The 17,534-nt window shown below is 34.6% G+C and overlaps 1 protein-coding gene across 1 annotated transcript; it reads right to left on the reverse strand.

Moving 5' to 3' along the window:
* Positions 1-14,495: 14,495 nt before the first annotated feature.
* LOC126747827 (uncharacterized) lies at positions 14,496-16,727 on the reverse strand. The gene is made up of 2 exons (XM_050456730.1): positions 16,396-16,727; positions 14,496-16,062 (listed from the first exon to the last, which is right to left on the reverse strand). The coding sequence occupies exons 1-2, from the start codon at positions 16,724-16,726 to the stop codon at positions 15,497-15,499; spliced, it is 897 nt and encodes a 298-aa protein (XP_050312687.1). The 5' UTR covers position 16,727; the 3' UTR covers positions 14,496-15,496.
* Between the last annotated feature and the right edge of the window lie 807 nt (positions 16,728-17,534).

Raw genomic sequence — 17,534 nt, forward strand, 5'->3', positions numbered from 1 at the left:
AATTTTTTCTCTATAACTTTAAAACCCTTTAGAATTAAATGTTGAAAATTGGTGTACTGCATAAACATTTCGTTGTGAATAAGATTCTAAATTCAAATTTTTTAAATGTTATTCAGGTGCGTCACATGCGGGGGTTGGTAAGGGTAAAACATCCCTTTTTCTTTTACTCTTTAGGTTATTGTGATTTTGTTTGAAAATTATACAATTTTAGAGTCTTATACGTAAAAAAGGTACTCTCCGCATGTGACGCACCTGAATAAAATTTAAAAAATTTGAATTTAGAATCTTATTCACAACGAAATGTTTATGCAGTACACCAATTTTCAAAATTTAATTCTAAAGGGTTTTAAAGTTATAGAGAAAAAATTGTCTTCAAGGGGTCCTATTCAAAGGGGCGTAGCTCCCTTAGGAAGCAATTTCGGACCCATATTAATATGAACTTTTTGCCTTATTTTCATACAAGGATTACGCCCCTGAAAGGATGCCGCTTACTTTTGAATCACCCTGTATATGTAAATATATATTTTATATATATATTTTCATTTTTCGGACATCTAAAAAACATTAAACCACTTCCACGCTTTGTAAAACAACTGTCTACTGAACAATACGTCGACATTTTAATATAATAGATTATAATAATTTGCCAGTCCACTGAGTCCACCCGGTACAACTAGTAATAAAACGCTCGCACATCAAAACGATTTAAACTCTACTCACTGTGTAAGGGTAGAAACATAGTGGAGCGGCGAGTCAAGAGTCAAGCGGCGCGTTTTAAAATCTTCCATACAATCAAGTTGGTGCGCACATAGTGAGGCGGCGAGCAGTGCTGCATGCATCGACATGAATCTTGACTCATCGCTCGTGAAATCACCAACGATTTCTTTGAAGCGCTGCTCCAGTCGATTTGGGGCTTCCATTGCAAGTGGTACGGCGTGTATGTTGTTTTTTGTTCTGGTTTTTATAATAGTTTAAACAACATGAACGTGGAGTTGTTTATTATGTCAATACGGAATCGAGAACCTATATGGAATCAGCAGCTGAATGACCATCACAATCGTTATACATTGGACAAACTATGGAAAGAAGTAGGTGAACAAAATAATTGTACAGGTACGTTTGTGTATACTAGGTAGGGCAATAAACAATTTTCTACTAATGTAATACTTCTAAATATTTATTATTTATATACAAAAAATAAAATAAATTGTTGACCTAAAGGTAACTTTACAAAAGAAAAAATGTTTAGATTTGTTTTATAGGTTTTCCAAAAACGTTTTTCTGATTGTTTACACAACGAACCGTTTTTTTAACGAATGTTTAACGAACTGTTTGAACCTCTGTTAAATGCCTCTCAAATCCCTCCTTATCTATGATAGTGTTTTGAAGAACACACATACATTTTACTATTATGTCTACAGTTTGATGATCAGTTTTAATACTTTTAGACAAAAGTCTCCATTTAGAGAACATGATTCCAAACGTACACTCTATACTTTTTCGAGCCCTAGAGTGCCTTTTATTGAAGACCATTTTTTCATCATTGAGATTCTCTACGTTGTGAGGTGTCAGAACACGCACAGATAAGGGAAAGGCTTCATCTGCGAGAAATACCAATGGCGTCGTAAAATTAGTTCCAGGCAAACAAGCATCATCCGGAATATCAACTTGATTGTTTTTTATCATGTGGTAAAAGTCACAGCAAGCAAAAGTGGCTCCATCACTTTGCTTGCCAAACCCATCAACATCTATGACAAGAAATCTATATTTTGCATCACAAACTCCTAGCAAAACAATGGAGTAGAACTTTTTGTAGTTGTAAAACATCGTGCCTGAATGTGGTGGGCACGAAATTCTTACATGCTTTCCATCGATGCATCCCATGCAATTTGGAAAATTCCACAAGTGACTGAATTCCTTGCTTGTCTGAACAAAGATTTCTTTTGAAGGATGTTGCATATGTAGGGGTTGCAAAACATTCCATAGAACATTAACGGTTTCTTTCACTATCCTGCTCCAACACGAAATGAGAATGATAAACTTTTGAATGAAGAACCAGTTGCCAAGTATCTGCAATAAAATATATTATGTAATTTTCAGTAATATTTAATATCATGTTTAAGTTTAATTCTTAGTTTCTCTTCTTTCAGTTAAAGAAGCTCAAAGCAAATGGAAATCGCTACGGGACTATTACAGGAAGGAAGTAAGAAAAATGCAAGAGGAAAGATCGGGATCCAGCTCTGATTCTGTGTATAAATCTAATTGGGCATATTTTTTGTTGTTAGACTTTATGAGGTCTCAATTCAAGACTAGGCCTACATCTGGAAATATAAAGAGAAACTGTGAAAGTGGGCAGGAGCAGACTGAAAAAACATTTCTTGAAGAGCCAACTGGTAACGACGAGAATGTTGTGGAAGAAAACGTGACAGAAGATCTAAATAAAAGTAATGAGAGGAGCGTCGGTAGCAATGTCAGTGTCACAGGTTCATCAACTTCCACAGACAAAATTACAAAGGAAGGTCTTGTCCACCCAAACAATTTCAATAAGAGGAGGGCACAAAGTCAGGACTTAAACAAATTGATACAGATCGAAGAAAAGAAGATGGCGATGTTAGAAGAAAAGCGGACAAGACGAGCAGAAGAAAAGCCAGATGATGACATGCTGTTTTTTCAAAGTCTTTTGCCTCACATATAAAAAATCAATGGAGCCAATAACCTTTTTTTTCGAAATGATGTTCAAAATTTAGTGCTGAAATATGCGTACAAAAACGACGTTTCTAGACCGTCTACGAGTAGTTGTGGTTCCACTCGTCAATCATTTGTGTCTACAGGCATTTCTCTTCCACCTTCCAGAAGTCCAACACCTCAGGACAATAACATCCTAGATCTGGATCAGTGGTCTCGTGGTTATGACTACTCCTATGATAGAACTGAAGTTTTTATAAAACAATCTCTAGTTTTATCTTTTGTACTGCGTAACCCATATTTATTTCAATATTAGCCATTAAAATGTGTTACATTTTTTTATTATCTAGTCAATTTCTTACCTCAATATTATAACCAGCTTCTCCTCAGGTTCAATAGGCTGCTTGACGAAATTGGTGAATTTTGTTACGATTTCAGGTTGTATGAGATCTAAAATATAGACAAAGGTACTGTGCTCCATCCTGGTGTATTGAAAAAACCGATCAAGGTACTCCTTTGGTTGTGGAAATAGGTTATGGTATTCGCCTAATGTATGACGTTCTTGGTTCAATGGATGAACAGCATAACTTCTAACACCTTTAAGACATAACACTTTAAGAGCACTATTTTCCAACAAGTAATCATCTTTACTGTCAGACAGCATTTTGCTGACTGAATTCATGACATGAAGCTCTCTTCGCAGCAGTTCTCGCCGCTCTACTATGTACATGTGAAAGCGACGCTTGCATCTTGAATCAAAAACGCGCCGCTTGACTCTTGACTCGCCGCTCCACTATGTTTTTACCTTAACCCAACAGATTCGATTGTAGGAGCGTCGCCCGGCAAATGAAGTGAGGGGCGGTGAATAGGTAATTCGGCGTGTGGAGCCGAGTGAAGCAACTTGTATTTTATTCAGTAAACTTTGATTGCGTGATTAACTGAAACACTGGTGCTTTGATTCTTCGGTTTATTTTCGAAAGTTGTTTCGTCACAGTGAATCATTGTATTATGCCGTTTTGAACAAACTCTACAGCCTCGAGCAATACATTCAGTATATAAATGATTTGCTCTTAGGCAATTCAGGCATAGCTTAAGTTTTTTAATTTCTTCGATTCGTGACTCTATAGGTAATTCTAACATTTTTTCGTAGCGATAAATATGATGTTTGCCTTTGCAAAAGAGACAATTAGATTGATATTTTTCATTGTAAAGAACATATGATTGCTCTCTATTGTCACGGGGATAGTGTGACTGCTCACGCCAGAATGGTTTCTGGTCTTTTTTATCCGGTTTTTTAAATTGGAAATCAGAGGTTTCGATAAATTTGCAACGATCGAAAATAAAATTAATTAAGTTGTCTAGTTTTGGAACAATTTTCTGCGCGATTACAAATTCTTTCCAAAGCGATATTGTTCTGAAGTCTAATTTTGTTGTTAATAAATGAATTAACAGAGTAGACCAAGATTCGACTGGTTCATCCAGTAACTTCAATGCCCTATAACGTTTTTGAAAATCATCCAATAAATTTCTAAGGGATATTTATCTTTAGAAACTGTAGGTAAATCAGATAAAGCCTTGAAGAACGTGATTGTTTATGGTTAAATTTTTATTTTCATATCGTTCGACTAACAAATTCCACGCGATATCATAATTTTTCTCAGTTATTTCCAGCGATTCCAAGAGATTTTTCGCATCGCCCTGTAAAGAGCTTAATAAATAATAAAACTTCCTAACTTTATCAATAGATCTTCGTGAATCAAAATTTTTTATAAATTTCTGAATTGTGCCCCTTTATCATACTCGCCAGAAAATTTAATTAACTCGATCGTTCGTAGGCCTCTTGAACCGCTAGAATTAACCGACGTTATTTTTGGCACTTGATTCGCTATATTTTGAGGTACTTCATCAGAAACACCTTTGTATCATAAAACGCACGAATAATTTTTACGGCTTTCCCTGTACTTCCCTGTAAAATATAGGTCCTCAAAGTTATTACGTTCGTTTTTTTCGATTTCTTTAGGATCGGCTAACTCCAAAGCATTTTGAACTTCGTTAAACTCTCTAAGTATTACATTCTCGGTGCTTCTTAAACGTACCTCTAAATTTTCGATTTTGTCTTGGGTAAAATTATGAAGGAACTTACTAAATCGGTTCAAGGTATCTTTGATTTGATTACGCTCAGCGCATAACTTTCTGATATTTTCTCGGTCATCGTCATCCTGACGATCAACTGGTTCCCCGTTGTTATCCATGATAAGTATTAAAGTAATAAAATAGATAAAGGTTCAAATATGATTTAACGATTTAGATTTACGATATTATATGATATACGATAAAATATAACTGTTACCACTCTAAACTACTCATTGTAAAGCAGTGAATAATAAACGATAATAAGCTAGGAAATGGATAATGGAACAGACTTGTCGATGGCAGCTAATCTCGATAGTAGCACACATTCCTAGTCCATCACCATCATCAGGGCCACGCTTGTTACTCACACCGTTCAGCTTATTTGTTTCTTCAAATTCGATTTTTCTTCTTAATTCACGTTATATCCACAGGATTTTAGACCATGCGGCCGAAGGACCATATAATGGGGGCGATTTTATGGTTTCTTGATTGATACTCGATTTACATTAGAAAAAATATTGATTTATTTTCTTTATCGATTACAAACGATACTACCTTTTGCGATACGCTGCACCGTAGAGATGTGTAGTTCACGAACGAACTAGTTCGAATGAACTACTCTCCGTAGTGAACGAGATGAACTAGTTCGCAACAACCTTAAAGGCTCGTTCACTTCGAACTAGATAGGCGATCGCGATCGATGTGCCAAGGACATAGGAGCAGAACCAAGACCGACTGAACGTAAAATCAAATGACTCATTTTGCATTTGCGCCGATCTTTCGTATTCGGTTCATTTCAGCTATTAGCTTGGTTTGTTTTGGTGGTTCCCCGATATTTAATTAATTATACTTATAATATTATACTTAATTTTTCTTTTGTTAAGACCGTGGAAGTGTACAGTGAACTGAAAAGTTTATAATTGTATGTAATAACTTTACATTATATAACATCGAAATGTCTAAGAAACGAAGTGATGCATGAACGCATTTTGACGTTGTGCCTGAAAATAGTAGTAAGGCGAAGTGTTGCTACTGTAAGCAAATTTTATCAATATCGGGGGGATCGGTTGGAAACTTGACCAGACATATAAAAAAGATTCACCCTGCTATACCCGCTACAAGATCTGAGCCACCGCCACATGTTTCGAACACTGATACTTCAGCTTCATCTCAGTTAACTATGTCTGAAATCACAGAAGGACAAATACAAAACGATAAGTTATATTTAATATAATGTGTCAAGTAAAAACAAAATAACTGGAAAAATAAAAATAGATATTTATTTCTTTTAGTGTGTAAAAAAGGTGGCTGTTAATTTAGTTAGAAATGCGCATTTGTACGTAGATTTAAGTCTTTTACCGCAAATTCTAGTTATTTCAATATTTGCTTGCTTTCAAAATAAATCGTTTTTAAAACGATTTTAAGAAAAATTAACTATACTTTTTAATCCGGACTAATTATAAGTTCGTTAATTTAATATTGGATAATTATATTTGTAGATCATGACTCTGACCCTGGACCCAGCGAGATCAGAGTAAAAAATTTAAGGTGAGTCAACTGCAATCTGATATTTCAACATACTTACGAAGTACAAAGCCGATACCTCTTTCTAAAAGCAAAGAACTGGATTTTCAGTTATTAAAGATGATTGTCAAAAGATACTACCCTTTTAGTATGGTGGAAGATCCGGAATTTATCAAATTAATGGAACTTGCTGTTCCTGGATATAAGGTACCTAGCCGAAAAACAATAAGCGAGAGTCTGATGTCAAAAACTTATAAAAAAATTAAACGAAAAATTGACGCACAACTTTCTTCCGTCGAATATGTAAGTATAACTACAGACTCCTGGACTTCAATAAATAATGATAATTTTACTGCACTGACAGCACATTATTTATTAGAAGAAAATGGCTTATTAACTCTTAAATCACATTTAATTGATTGTTTCCAGTATAATGAAAGGCATACCGCTGAAAACCTAAAAGAATTATTAAGATCAAAATTTGAACAATTTCAAATAAATAATAAAATTGTCCGCGTTGTTAGTGAAAATGCAGCAAATATTCTGGCGGCTTTGAGAAATGGTGGATGGAAGTCCAAAGGTTGTTTTGCTCATTCAATTAACCTTCTAGTCCAAAATGGTTTGAAGGAAATTTCAGACCTTTTAAATAAAATTAAGGCGATAGTAACGTTCAACAAAGTTCTTCGGCGTTAGCAAAGCTAAAAGAAATTCAGAAGCAAATGGGGCTTCCTGAACTTAAATTAAAGCAAGACGTTGTAACCCGGTGGAATTCCACTCTAGATATGGTAGAAAGGGCGGTTACTATAAAAAATGCCCTTGATTCCACTTTAGCCCTTGTAAACGCAGAATTAAATACAGTTTCCGCCACAGATTGGGCTATGTTAGAAAAGTTGACAGACATATTGCGAATTTTTCAAGAAATCACAGAAGAAATCAGTGCTGAGAAAAACGTTACTATTTCAAAAAATCTAGTCCTTGTTTATGCAATGTATCAGCATATCCAAACCTTTTACACGCAGGAAGATATAGAGCCAGAACTTAGGGCGGTACTTCACGTTTTCCGCGAAATTTTTTTTTTAAATTTGGAAATATTGAAGACATGGACATATTAGCCGAGTCAACCGTTTTAGATCCTTGGTTTAAAAAATTTGGATTTAAAGATGAAAGAAAATATGCCAACACAGTTGCAAATCTTCGAAAAAAATTGCCTCATATTTATTCCTCTAAAAATGTACTTTAACCCATAGAAAATCAGGAAGCATTTTCAACAACTCCATCAGAAAAAAAATCATCCATGTGGTCCATGTTTGATGAAACTGTTGAAAAATTGGCACCGGAAAAAAATCCAACTTCGGCCGTTATTATCGAATTCGACAGATATTTAGGTGAACCCCTTCTCAACCGAAAGGAAGATCCATTAAAGTGGTGGTATGAACGTCGCCCAAGATTTATCGATTTATGAAAAGTCGACTATGTATTCCTGCAACGTTAGTTCCGTGCGAACGTATTTTTTCAAAAGCAGGACAAGTCTTAAAAGAAAAACGTGCACAGCTGAAATCTAAAAAAGTTTCCCAAATTTTATTTCTTAACAGCAATCTTTAGTAGTTTTAATATTAGTTAAATTAATTTTTAGTTTAGTTAATACTTAGATTAGTTATTCATGTGTTTGAATACCAACTTAGTTGTTCAAACAACTATGACTCATAATTAAGTTTTGAAAAAACTTTATTTTTTGTCTTAAAATTTAAAAAGCCTTTCAAGTTGTTTAAATAAAAATTTTATTCACTTTTTGGATAAATAAAAACCGTTTTATTTGTCCTTTTTTAATTGTATTAGGTTTATTTATTCAGTTGTTTAAATTTGTTTGAATTGACGAATTAAACGTCTAAAAGTCTGAAAACTATGTATTTTATCATGTTTTCCTCATTCGAATAATTTTTAGAAGGTTAAAATTGTACATTTTAGTTATTCTACTATAAAAGTAAACGTGAACTACTGTGAACTAGTTCAATGAACTATTCTAGATTATGAACGAGACCGAGTGAACTAGTTCACGTAAATGAACTAAAAATCCCATCTCTACTGCACCGAGCGAGCGAGACGAATGTTCCTCCTGGTCAAGCGGACATAAACAGTGTTGCCAGCTTTTCCTCTTTTCACGACAACCACGTATATTAGATGTTTTAACCCTACAATGCATCATGTAGCATATCTGCTACATATAAAATATTGAAGAATTCTATTTTCATTAAATGTTTTATGATACACCTAAATGCATAGTGTAGCATACTATATACACACTTTAAATCAGGTTTCGCTTTGCTGGCAATAGATGGCGCAGCAAGTACGGAATTTTAATTCTAATGTCAGCTGTGTTGTTTTGGCGGTTGGTGTGTGTGTTTGACGTAGTAAATTTGTGTTTTTTTGAACATTTGAAGCGGTTTTGGCAGACAAACTCGATAAATTTGGTAAATTAGGTAAGTATTCAAACTATTTGTTATATCAGTGCGTATCCAGAATTCATAAAAATAAATTACCGGGTATTCTAATAAAATGTAGCAAATATGCTACAATATGCATTTTATGATTTTTTTTTAATCTCAGGGCGATGGACAAAAAAAGGGATTTTTGAAAACCTTTGACAATCCAGGAGTTGGAAAAGTTGGCAGAACGTTTTCTTGAAAGTGACGATGATCTGGAAGAATTGGACGAAGATAATTTAAGTGAAAACGTTGATAATTGCTTAGAATTGGCTGCTCAAAAGTTTCAAGATCCTGTGGATTACGCCAATTTGGACATTGAAAATACTCCAATTATTTTTGAGCATGAACTAGATGGTGTAGAACTAACCAATTCGAACGTTGAAAATAATAATGAGGCAGATATTGTCGACGAAATAATACCTAAGAATGAAGACGCGAACGGTACAGAAGAAAATATATTTACACTGGATAAAGACGCATTCAAATCTATTTGCTGGAAGCAAGCATCTTTTGAACAAAATGTTCAAGGTACAACATTTAGAGGTGATGAAAATCTTCCAACAAATATAATGGAGTTATCAACACCCTATCAGTTCTTCAGGTAAAACCTAATAAGTCAATTATTCCTTTTGCAGTTTAGTATGTAATTTGTTGATTTTTTTTTCAGATACTTTTTTACCGATGAGCTATTTGAGAAAATCACTGAAGAATCGAACCTCTACAGCAATCAAAAAAATATTTCGAAACCGGCAAATATAACGACTGGAGAAATAAAGAAGTACATTGGTATCTGCATTTATATGTCGGTAATAAATATGTCAAATATCAGAAGATACTGGTCTGAGGAATATGGATTCGAAAAAATAAAACACCATGAGTATCAATCGATTTGAAAAAATTCGTGAAATGCTACACTTCAATGATAACACGAAAATGCTTCCTAAAGATCATGCGGATCATGATCGTCTGCATAAATTGAGGCCAGTTATCGACTCTTTGAACAAAACGTTCCAAACTGTTCCATTTGAAAAGTGTCTATCTGTAGATGAGCAAATGTGTGCAACAAAGGCCCGACACTACATGAAACAGTACATGCCACTAAAGCCTCACAAGTGGGGCTATAAATTATATGTTTTATCTGGCGTTACGGGATATGCGTACCAATTTGAAATATACTCGGGCCAAGAAAATTCTGAGAAATACCGTTTTCCAAATGAGCCTGACCTTGGGGCTTCAGCAAACGTTGTTATACGCTTGTGCCGGTCAATTCCCAAAAACTGCAATTACATTGTCTATTTTGATAATTATTATACAGGAATTTCTCTGATGTCATATTTATTCTCAAATGGCATTCTTTCGCTAGGAATAGTGAGAAGGAATCGTTTGCCCAACTGCAAATTTTCTAGTGATACTGTTTTCAAAAAAAAAAAAACGCGAGGTTCTTTCGAAGAATATGTAACTTCTTTTTAAAATACTCCTTTTGCCTCAGTTTTATGGCTGGATAATAAAGCAGTCACATTACTTTCTACATACGTTCTTCTCCAGTTCAAGAAGTGAAAAGGTTTGATAAAAAAAAAAAATGCAAAGTTCACCTATGTTTGAATAAAAATAAAAATTGTTTTGGTAACTTCCATCAATAAACTGTTAAGACCATTTTTGCTTTTTTTTGTATCATAAGTGCGTGTTGTAGCATATGTGATACATTAAAAGAAAATTAAAAAAATATATAATAAAAAAACAAAAGATTTTTTGAAATATTTTTTACCCATTCACAGCACCAATACCTAACCAAAAATATTTTTTTGAAATAAATTTAAAAAATCATGCATTGTAGGGTTAAGTAGTTGGTATTAGCAAGTTCTAATGTTTCATTATTTTTTGTTATTATTTGTTCAGGAGTTATTTAGTTTAAGTTGTTTTCTATTAGCTATAAGTTCGTATGTTGTGAAATATTTTTTAGTTTTTGTTAAATGCAATGTTAAATTGACAATAAAAAGAAGTTTCATTTTAAAAACAAGGTACGTACTTATGCCCCACGGCATGCGTGCTTTTGCCCCCTACTGGGGCAAAAGAACGCAATTGACATTTTGTCATATTTTTTTTAATAACTTTAAAACCATTTACATTTAAATGTTTTCCATCAGATATTTTATAGTACTGACTTGAAGCTTTCATACATTTGTGTTTTTTTATTTTTTTTTTTTAATTAAGGTGGAAACTAGGGGAGTTCAAACATTAACTGCGTGCTTTTGCCGCACTTTACTCTAATCGGTAGTATGAACTAGGGTTGGTTTTCTTGTGTTCATGTTACCGAGCTTGTACTGTATCGGCATTAAATTTAGAAGAGGAATTGAATCGTAGTCTTCGTACTGCCTGGGTATCAAAGGCTTCTCCTATGACTGTACGAGCACGAGTAACACTTGACCAGTTACTAAAACATGAAATGACCCTGTTTGAATGCGGAGGGAATAGGGGTATATACTTGGAAGCTGTTTACAACTGTGTAAAGTCTATTCCGCCGACAAGTTCGAAGCTGAGCGTGCGTTTTCAGCTGCAGGATATATTTGCAATAAACTAAGATCAAACTTAAAAGATGATACCTTGGATATGTTATCTTTTCTCCGAAAATACTTCCAAAATCAATGTGACAAGTGACCTTTAAACTAAGTACTTGAACCACTAACTAATGTATTTTGTATATGAAATAAACACTTTTTCGCATCTACCATAGTTTGTTTATAATTGCATAAGACATAAGACCTTTTCTTAGCAATTAGCATGTTTATTAGGTTTATTACAAAAAGTTATACAGATATGATCATTCTAAATTCGCCTATAGGAACTATGTATCGCGGTAGGTCTGGCAACGTTGTGACAACATACTCAAAGCAGCGAACCCCGCCGAAGCCCGAAACGGAAACCTTTCAGTATTCTTAAGTCGTTCAAGCGGGGATGTACTGCTCTGTGGCAAATAAAAAAAAAATTGTTTCGTTTGAGTCTTTGCTGCTGCCTGTCCTAACTGCAAAAAATTAACTAAAAGCCGACTGCAATAATGTTGTAAACATAAATTAACTAAATAATGGACAGGAAATACAAAAATTAATTCAAAATAAAGCAAGAAATCAAGTTAATTTGATAATAATAAATAAAAATTAAAATTATTTTATGTCAGGTTCAAAAAGGCCACCCTGTTTAGCAGTGCAGTACGTCAATCGATCATAAAACGACCTTCTCGTGTTCGACAACATTTCAATGGAGATACCTACTATTAAATGCCTAATTTTAACACAAAGCTCTTCTAAATTAGTAGCCCGTTCATTTTCGTACCTATAAATTTGTTCTTTTAGGTATCCCCAAAGAAAAAAATTATTGGGGGCTTCTGGCGGGCCATTTAATAGTACCTTTTCCACTGATTGTACGATCAGGGAAAGACGTTTCGAGAAATTGACGTACCACTAATGCGTTATGAGCGGGACAACCGTCCTGTTAAAACCAAACTTGTTCTAAATTGATATTGAGCCCTCGAATAGCAGGAAGAACTTCATCCCTCAAAAGATTAAGGTATTTGTTGGCATTAAGGTTTCCCATCGATAAAAAAAGGGCCCATAATTGAATCACCTAAAATGCCAGCCCATACATTAACCTTTTGAGGGTATTGCGTACGTGTTGGTATGCTTATGTGCTTTTTTTCCCCTTGAATAACCTACTGTAATGGACGGATTATGTTTACCACAAATAGAAAAGAGGACTCATCTGAAAACAAAATCGTCCCGATTTGCCCTTTCCAATACTTCATGGCAAAATTCCATCCATCTCTCATTGTCCTGTGGGAACATTTCTTGGGTTTTTTGCAACTTATAGCACTTGTACTTAGGTATTTCTTTTTAAAATTCTTCTAACCCTTAAAGGCTCATTACCCGTTTCTTTGGCAATGGTTGTACTATTGTAAGGAAAGTTCATTTCAGCAACAGCACAAACATTAACCTCTCGAAGCTCCTTTTCTTCGCTTAGCGGTCTAAGTGGTTGCTCATTTGCGTAGCGTTTCCTGCAAATTTGGAAGCACCCAAAGGTCTCAAACCTATGGATAATTGCAAAAATTGTGCTGCGTACGGGAATGGGCCGATTTTTGAACATGAATGCAATTCTGCCTGATATTTCATCGACAGAACTGCCGGCATAATACCACTTAATAATTTGCTTTTTTTCCTCAAAAGAACACATTTTAAAAAAATAACGAGCGGTTTTAAATTTAATCTTTGCTGATTAAGCAGAAAGCTAGGAATAAAAATAGCCTTATCGTTAAACGTTCAAAATGCAATCTCATATTGGCGGTGCAGTGTGGTGGGGATAAGAATTGTCTCGTTTTTCGATGAACGAGCGAAGAGCCGTGCGGCAGAAATAGCAATGTTGCCAAACGTATTAACTTGTAGCGTATTGGAAACGGCATGTATTGTGCCCTCTGTCTGTCTCATGCGGACTTCATATGTCCCCTCTCGCTTACGCTCATAGACTATTTCCTATAGGCGAGGTTTGAATGATTATATCTGTATATATATTGTTAACAATCCCGCATTCTTGCGGATCCGCGGGATCAATGATTTTTATCCCGCAGGTTTGCGGAATTGAAGTTTTGGTGCGGGATTGAATTCCGTAACTGTAACTTATATACTTCAAGTCTAGATTCAGCTAAACATGTAAGAGAAGTGGCTGTACGAATTTGATTTTTCGTACTGGACCTCTTAGGGTTAGTGATGGGACTGGCAGGTTATAGTAAGTAAATCGTTCTGTGAAATTTCTGTCCAATTATCCTGCAGATGAGATCTTTAATCTCTTTATCTAATTCCCATTATGGTGGTTTTTCTTTCACTCTACCAGATATTGTTTTATTTAATATCGCAAATTGCAGTTTATATCAAAACGGATCGACAATTTATATTAATGGCATCCTGGTAAGGTCTATTACAACATCAAATTACCTTATTTGTTTTATCAGAAAACACCATAGGACTGTGAGATAAATGAATCTCAAAAAATATACTACAACACGTCCAACAAAGTGTTACTTTACAGATGCCCTACTCAATTCAGGCTCTACACTTTAAAGGCTGGTGTTCATGGTTATTTCATACTAGCTGGAAAAGTACAAAATAATATCAAATGGTTGACAATTGTTATTCAATTTCCGAACGTTTTAAATGTAGTTTTTCACTTCGACAATAACCAAAAAGAAAGTCATCACCTATTATAATACCTAATAACACATCTTACAAAGTGCTTCTGCAAAGATGCCTTACTCAATTCAGGACCTTGCACTTTGAAAGCTGGTGTTTTGGCATTGTATAAACTAATAAACATAATACAGCAGTGATGACCTTATTGATGAAATCAGGCTCACGATTTCAAGTTGGTTTAAATTTTCAAGAGCGTGCATTTTAGATAGGAAAGCATAAGAGACAAACAATAATTCTTTAACCTTTCGGAATAGATACTTTTTAAAATTTGTCACGCTCCATAAATTCGTCACAAAGATAGATGACAAGATACAAAATTAAAACACAATAAAAATTTAAATGGGAAAATCCTGAAACCGAATCATTTGATTTTCTGTTATATCCGATTGGTTCCTAGGTGTCATGTCGGTGTAGAAAATTATCTTCAATACCATTTATATGTATATCCTCCCTATTGATTATCTCCTCACTTATATTTCCTCAATCCAGTAGCCAAGTATTGAACCTATAAGGGTTGAAAAATTAAAACACAAAATCCAGTAGTAACCTTTTATTAGTTTATCCCATTAATAATAAATAAGCGGCAGAATGTTGGATGAACTTTCACAAGCCGAAAATGATACCTGCGTTTGCGGAGAATAAATTATTATAAAAGCGAAGCTCTTCTTATGTGCTCATGACAAATCGAGTGATTTCCGGCCCTGCGTCACATAAACGCTAATAACTTTGGTTCTATCGCGAATTTTTTTTTCGGGTTTTTACCGTTTTATGTACGATGGATGAACGTATATAATGGTTAAAAAATTTTTGTCGCCACATCCACCCCGAAAGGGTGGGCGTGGCAAAAAACGGTTTTTTGACGAAAAAATTTTAATTAAGCCGTTCTGGAAAACTGACCGAGCCGAATTTTCTGAAACGCATTGACGTTAAAGGCCTTTATATAAAGCAGCTCTGAAAGGGCGCTTTTTAAGATAAACCCTTTAGAAGTCGGATTTTTCTGTGAATGAATTTTGAACTTTTGAAGCGCGGTACCTCGCGGACTTAAACGGTTGTGTGGACTTAACGGTAACGTTCCCGACAATGCGGACAACAGCCCTTTTCTACGTAAATGTAGCTTTCTTTCGTGTTAAAATAATTTTTTTCAAAAAGAAACTTCTTCCGAGATAAACGAGCTCAAACTTAGCTTTTTTAAACTCAAGCTTTTTTCTACTTCTAAAAAATTTTTTTTGTTTACACCATTTGAAAGCTTAATCATTTAGGATTAAATAGAGGTATTATTCATGGCGCTACGTATTTTACAGGGTGAGCTGTGTTAACAAGCATAAACCCTTTTTTGACCGTTTTTTCCTACTTTTCTTAATAACTCTTTATAGGTGGCACCTAGAGATTTCAAACTTTCAGCGTTTTAAGAACTTTTTAAATCGTATTTTTCGACATAGTCTACAACCTTCTCCGAAAAGCCATCCGTCCACTTGGACATTTGGTAATGTCTCTCTCACTTCCTTCTTCAAATCTAAACAAATTAGTTCTCGTCTGGACTTTAGATTGCTTTTGATGGAAATCCAACAGAAGACGAGCAGCATCATTAACAAGCTGGATGACAACTCTATTATCTTCTTTTTCGATATCTTTAAGAAGATTAGTCAATGCTTGCCCCAAAGCCGATATTGCAGATCCCACCTGATTTTGAAGCTCACTGATCTTTTTATCCCTCCGAGCTATAACATCCCTCATGACCTTAAGAACCTCCTGATTGACCTTAGGAGCCTCCAACAAGGGGCAATTTTCTGGAGGGGTATATTTATTCATAAGTGAAACCCTCTCATCCTCTAATAATCCTTTTTTCAGCATGTCCTCCCAACTTAAAGCTACTTCCTTTTGAAATGGAGGACTAATATTTCTTTTTGGTGCTAAATCATAGCCCAATATGGACAAAACTGTTGCATTCAAGTCTGAATCTAACAGTTCAGAGGTGTTATTTTGATTATTATTGTTCTCTTGGTTATCTGAAAATAACCACACAAAAATAAAAAATCAAATTTTATTTTGAAATAAAGATGAAATATTATACATTGCATTTTATTCTCATGTTATGTTCTCAAAACACAGTATCAGAGTACAGAGAAAAAAGAACTATGTATAATAATTTGCTGTTTTTATTTGCCATTTTCGAAACAACAACATTTTTGCACACCACTTTTTTTTTTTGTTTTTTTTTTAACATGGGTAAAAAACAAAATTGTTTGCTTTCAAAACAAACTATTATTAATTTTGTTTTCAAAAACAAAAGAAATAATTAATAAACAGGCGTTTCTGTGCAAAAAATATTTTATGTTTACCTCTCGACTGCATAAGTAAAGACCCAATGGAGGAGGCTTTATCGTTCCAGTCGTTATCAAAACAACTTTTATCTTGGTCATCCTGAGACTCACACTCAGGAATAAGAGAGATAGAAACATCATCCGCTCTTGATATCAAATCAGGTGAGCGTGAACGTCTTCGTGACGCAGGCGAACGAACGGCGTAAGTTTTACTTTTGTTCGATTTTTCTCGCCTCTCAAGATCTTCAAGACGTTTATGTATACGCCTGTATTTCTTCCTTAGGGTATATTCGTCTTCTGAAGAGCTGCTACTGTTTTCCCTCTGCCTTTTCTTTGAATGTTTCTCCATATTGTTAGATGATATCATATCACCAACAAAACTATTCAAAACGCACTTAAAACTTCAGTTTTGTCTACCGTCTTAAAACGATAAGCGTAGCGGTCGGCACAAAAATAGAGAATGAGAATGATATTTCCGTGAAGAGTGCGGGTGACGACAGGGTACTAGGGATGGGCTATGATGGGCGATTTTGCTTTAAAATTTGTGGCGGTTAGTATAGGAATGGGGGGACTACATATATTATTATTTACGAGACGAGGTCAAATATAATTTAGCATTAAATGCCGATGAACATTATGATGCCCCATGCCGAAATTTAATAGGTTCTTTAATGTATCCTGCTCTTTGTACTCGACCAGATTTGTGTACAGCCGTTAATCTATTAAGTCGTTATCAAAACAAAAATAATAAAGAGTTATGGCAATGCCTAAAAAGGGTTTTAAGGTATATTAAGGGTACTTATGATTTAAAACTAATTTATACCAGAAATAAATATACCGACGTTCGAGAAGCTCTCTGGATTAAGTTCTTATTAACAAGTATTGAAATAAATATTTTTAAGCCAATAATTTTATATGAAGATAATAATGGTTGTATTTCGGTTGCTAATAATCCTGTTGATTTTAAACGATCTAAGCATATAGATATTAAATATCATTTTACTAGAGAGCAGGTACAAAATAAAACCATATTAATAAAATATGTTCCCACAGGTCAACAGTTGGCTGACATTTTTACGAAGCAACTTCCAGCTCCAAAGTTCCACGAAGTCCTATTCAATTTGGGGCTACAAAAACTATCGAATAAATAAGATATA

Source organism: Anthonomus grandis, chromosome 20 (assembly GCF_022605725.1).
Source record: "Anthonomus grandis grandis chromosome 20, icAntGran1.3, whole genome shotgun sequence".
NCBI lineage: Eukaryota > Metazoa > Arthropoda > Insecta > Coleoptera > Curculionidae > Anthonomus > Anthonomus grandis.

Bases quoted from the DNA above. Each gene is read 5' to 3' on its own strand.
- LOC126747827 (XM_050456730.1), bottom strand. From the start codon at position 16,726: ATGGAGAAACATTCAAAGAAAAGGCAGAGGGAAAACAGTAGCAGCTCT. The intron at 16,063-16,395 runs GTAAACATAAAA...GGTTATTTTCAG, and splicing joins TTTACTTATGCAGTCGAGAG to ATAACCAAGAGAACAATAAT.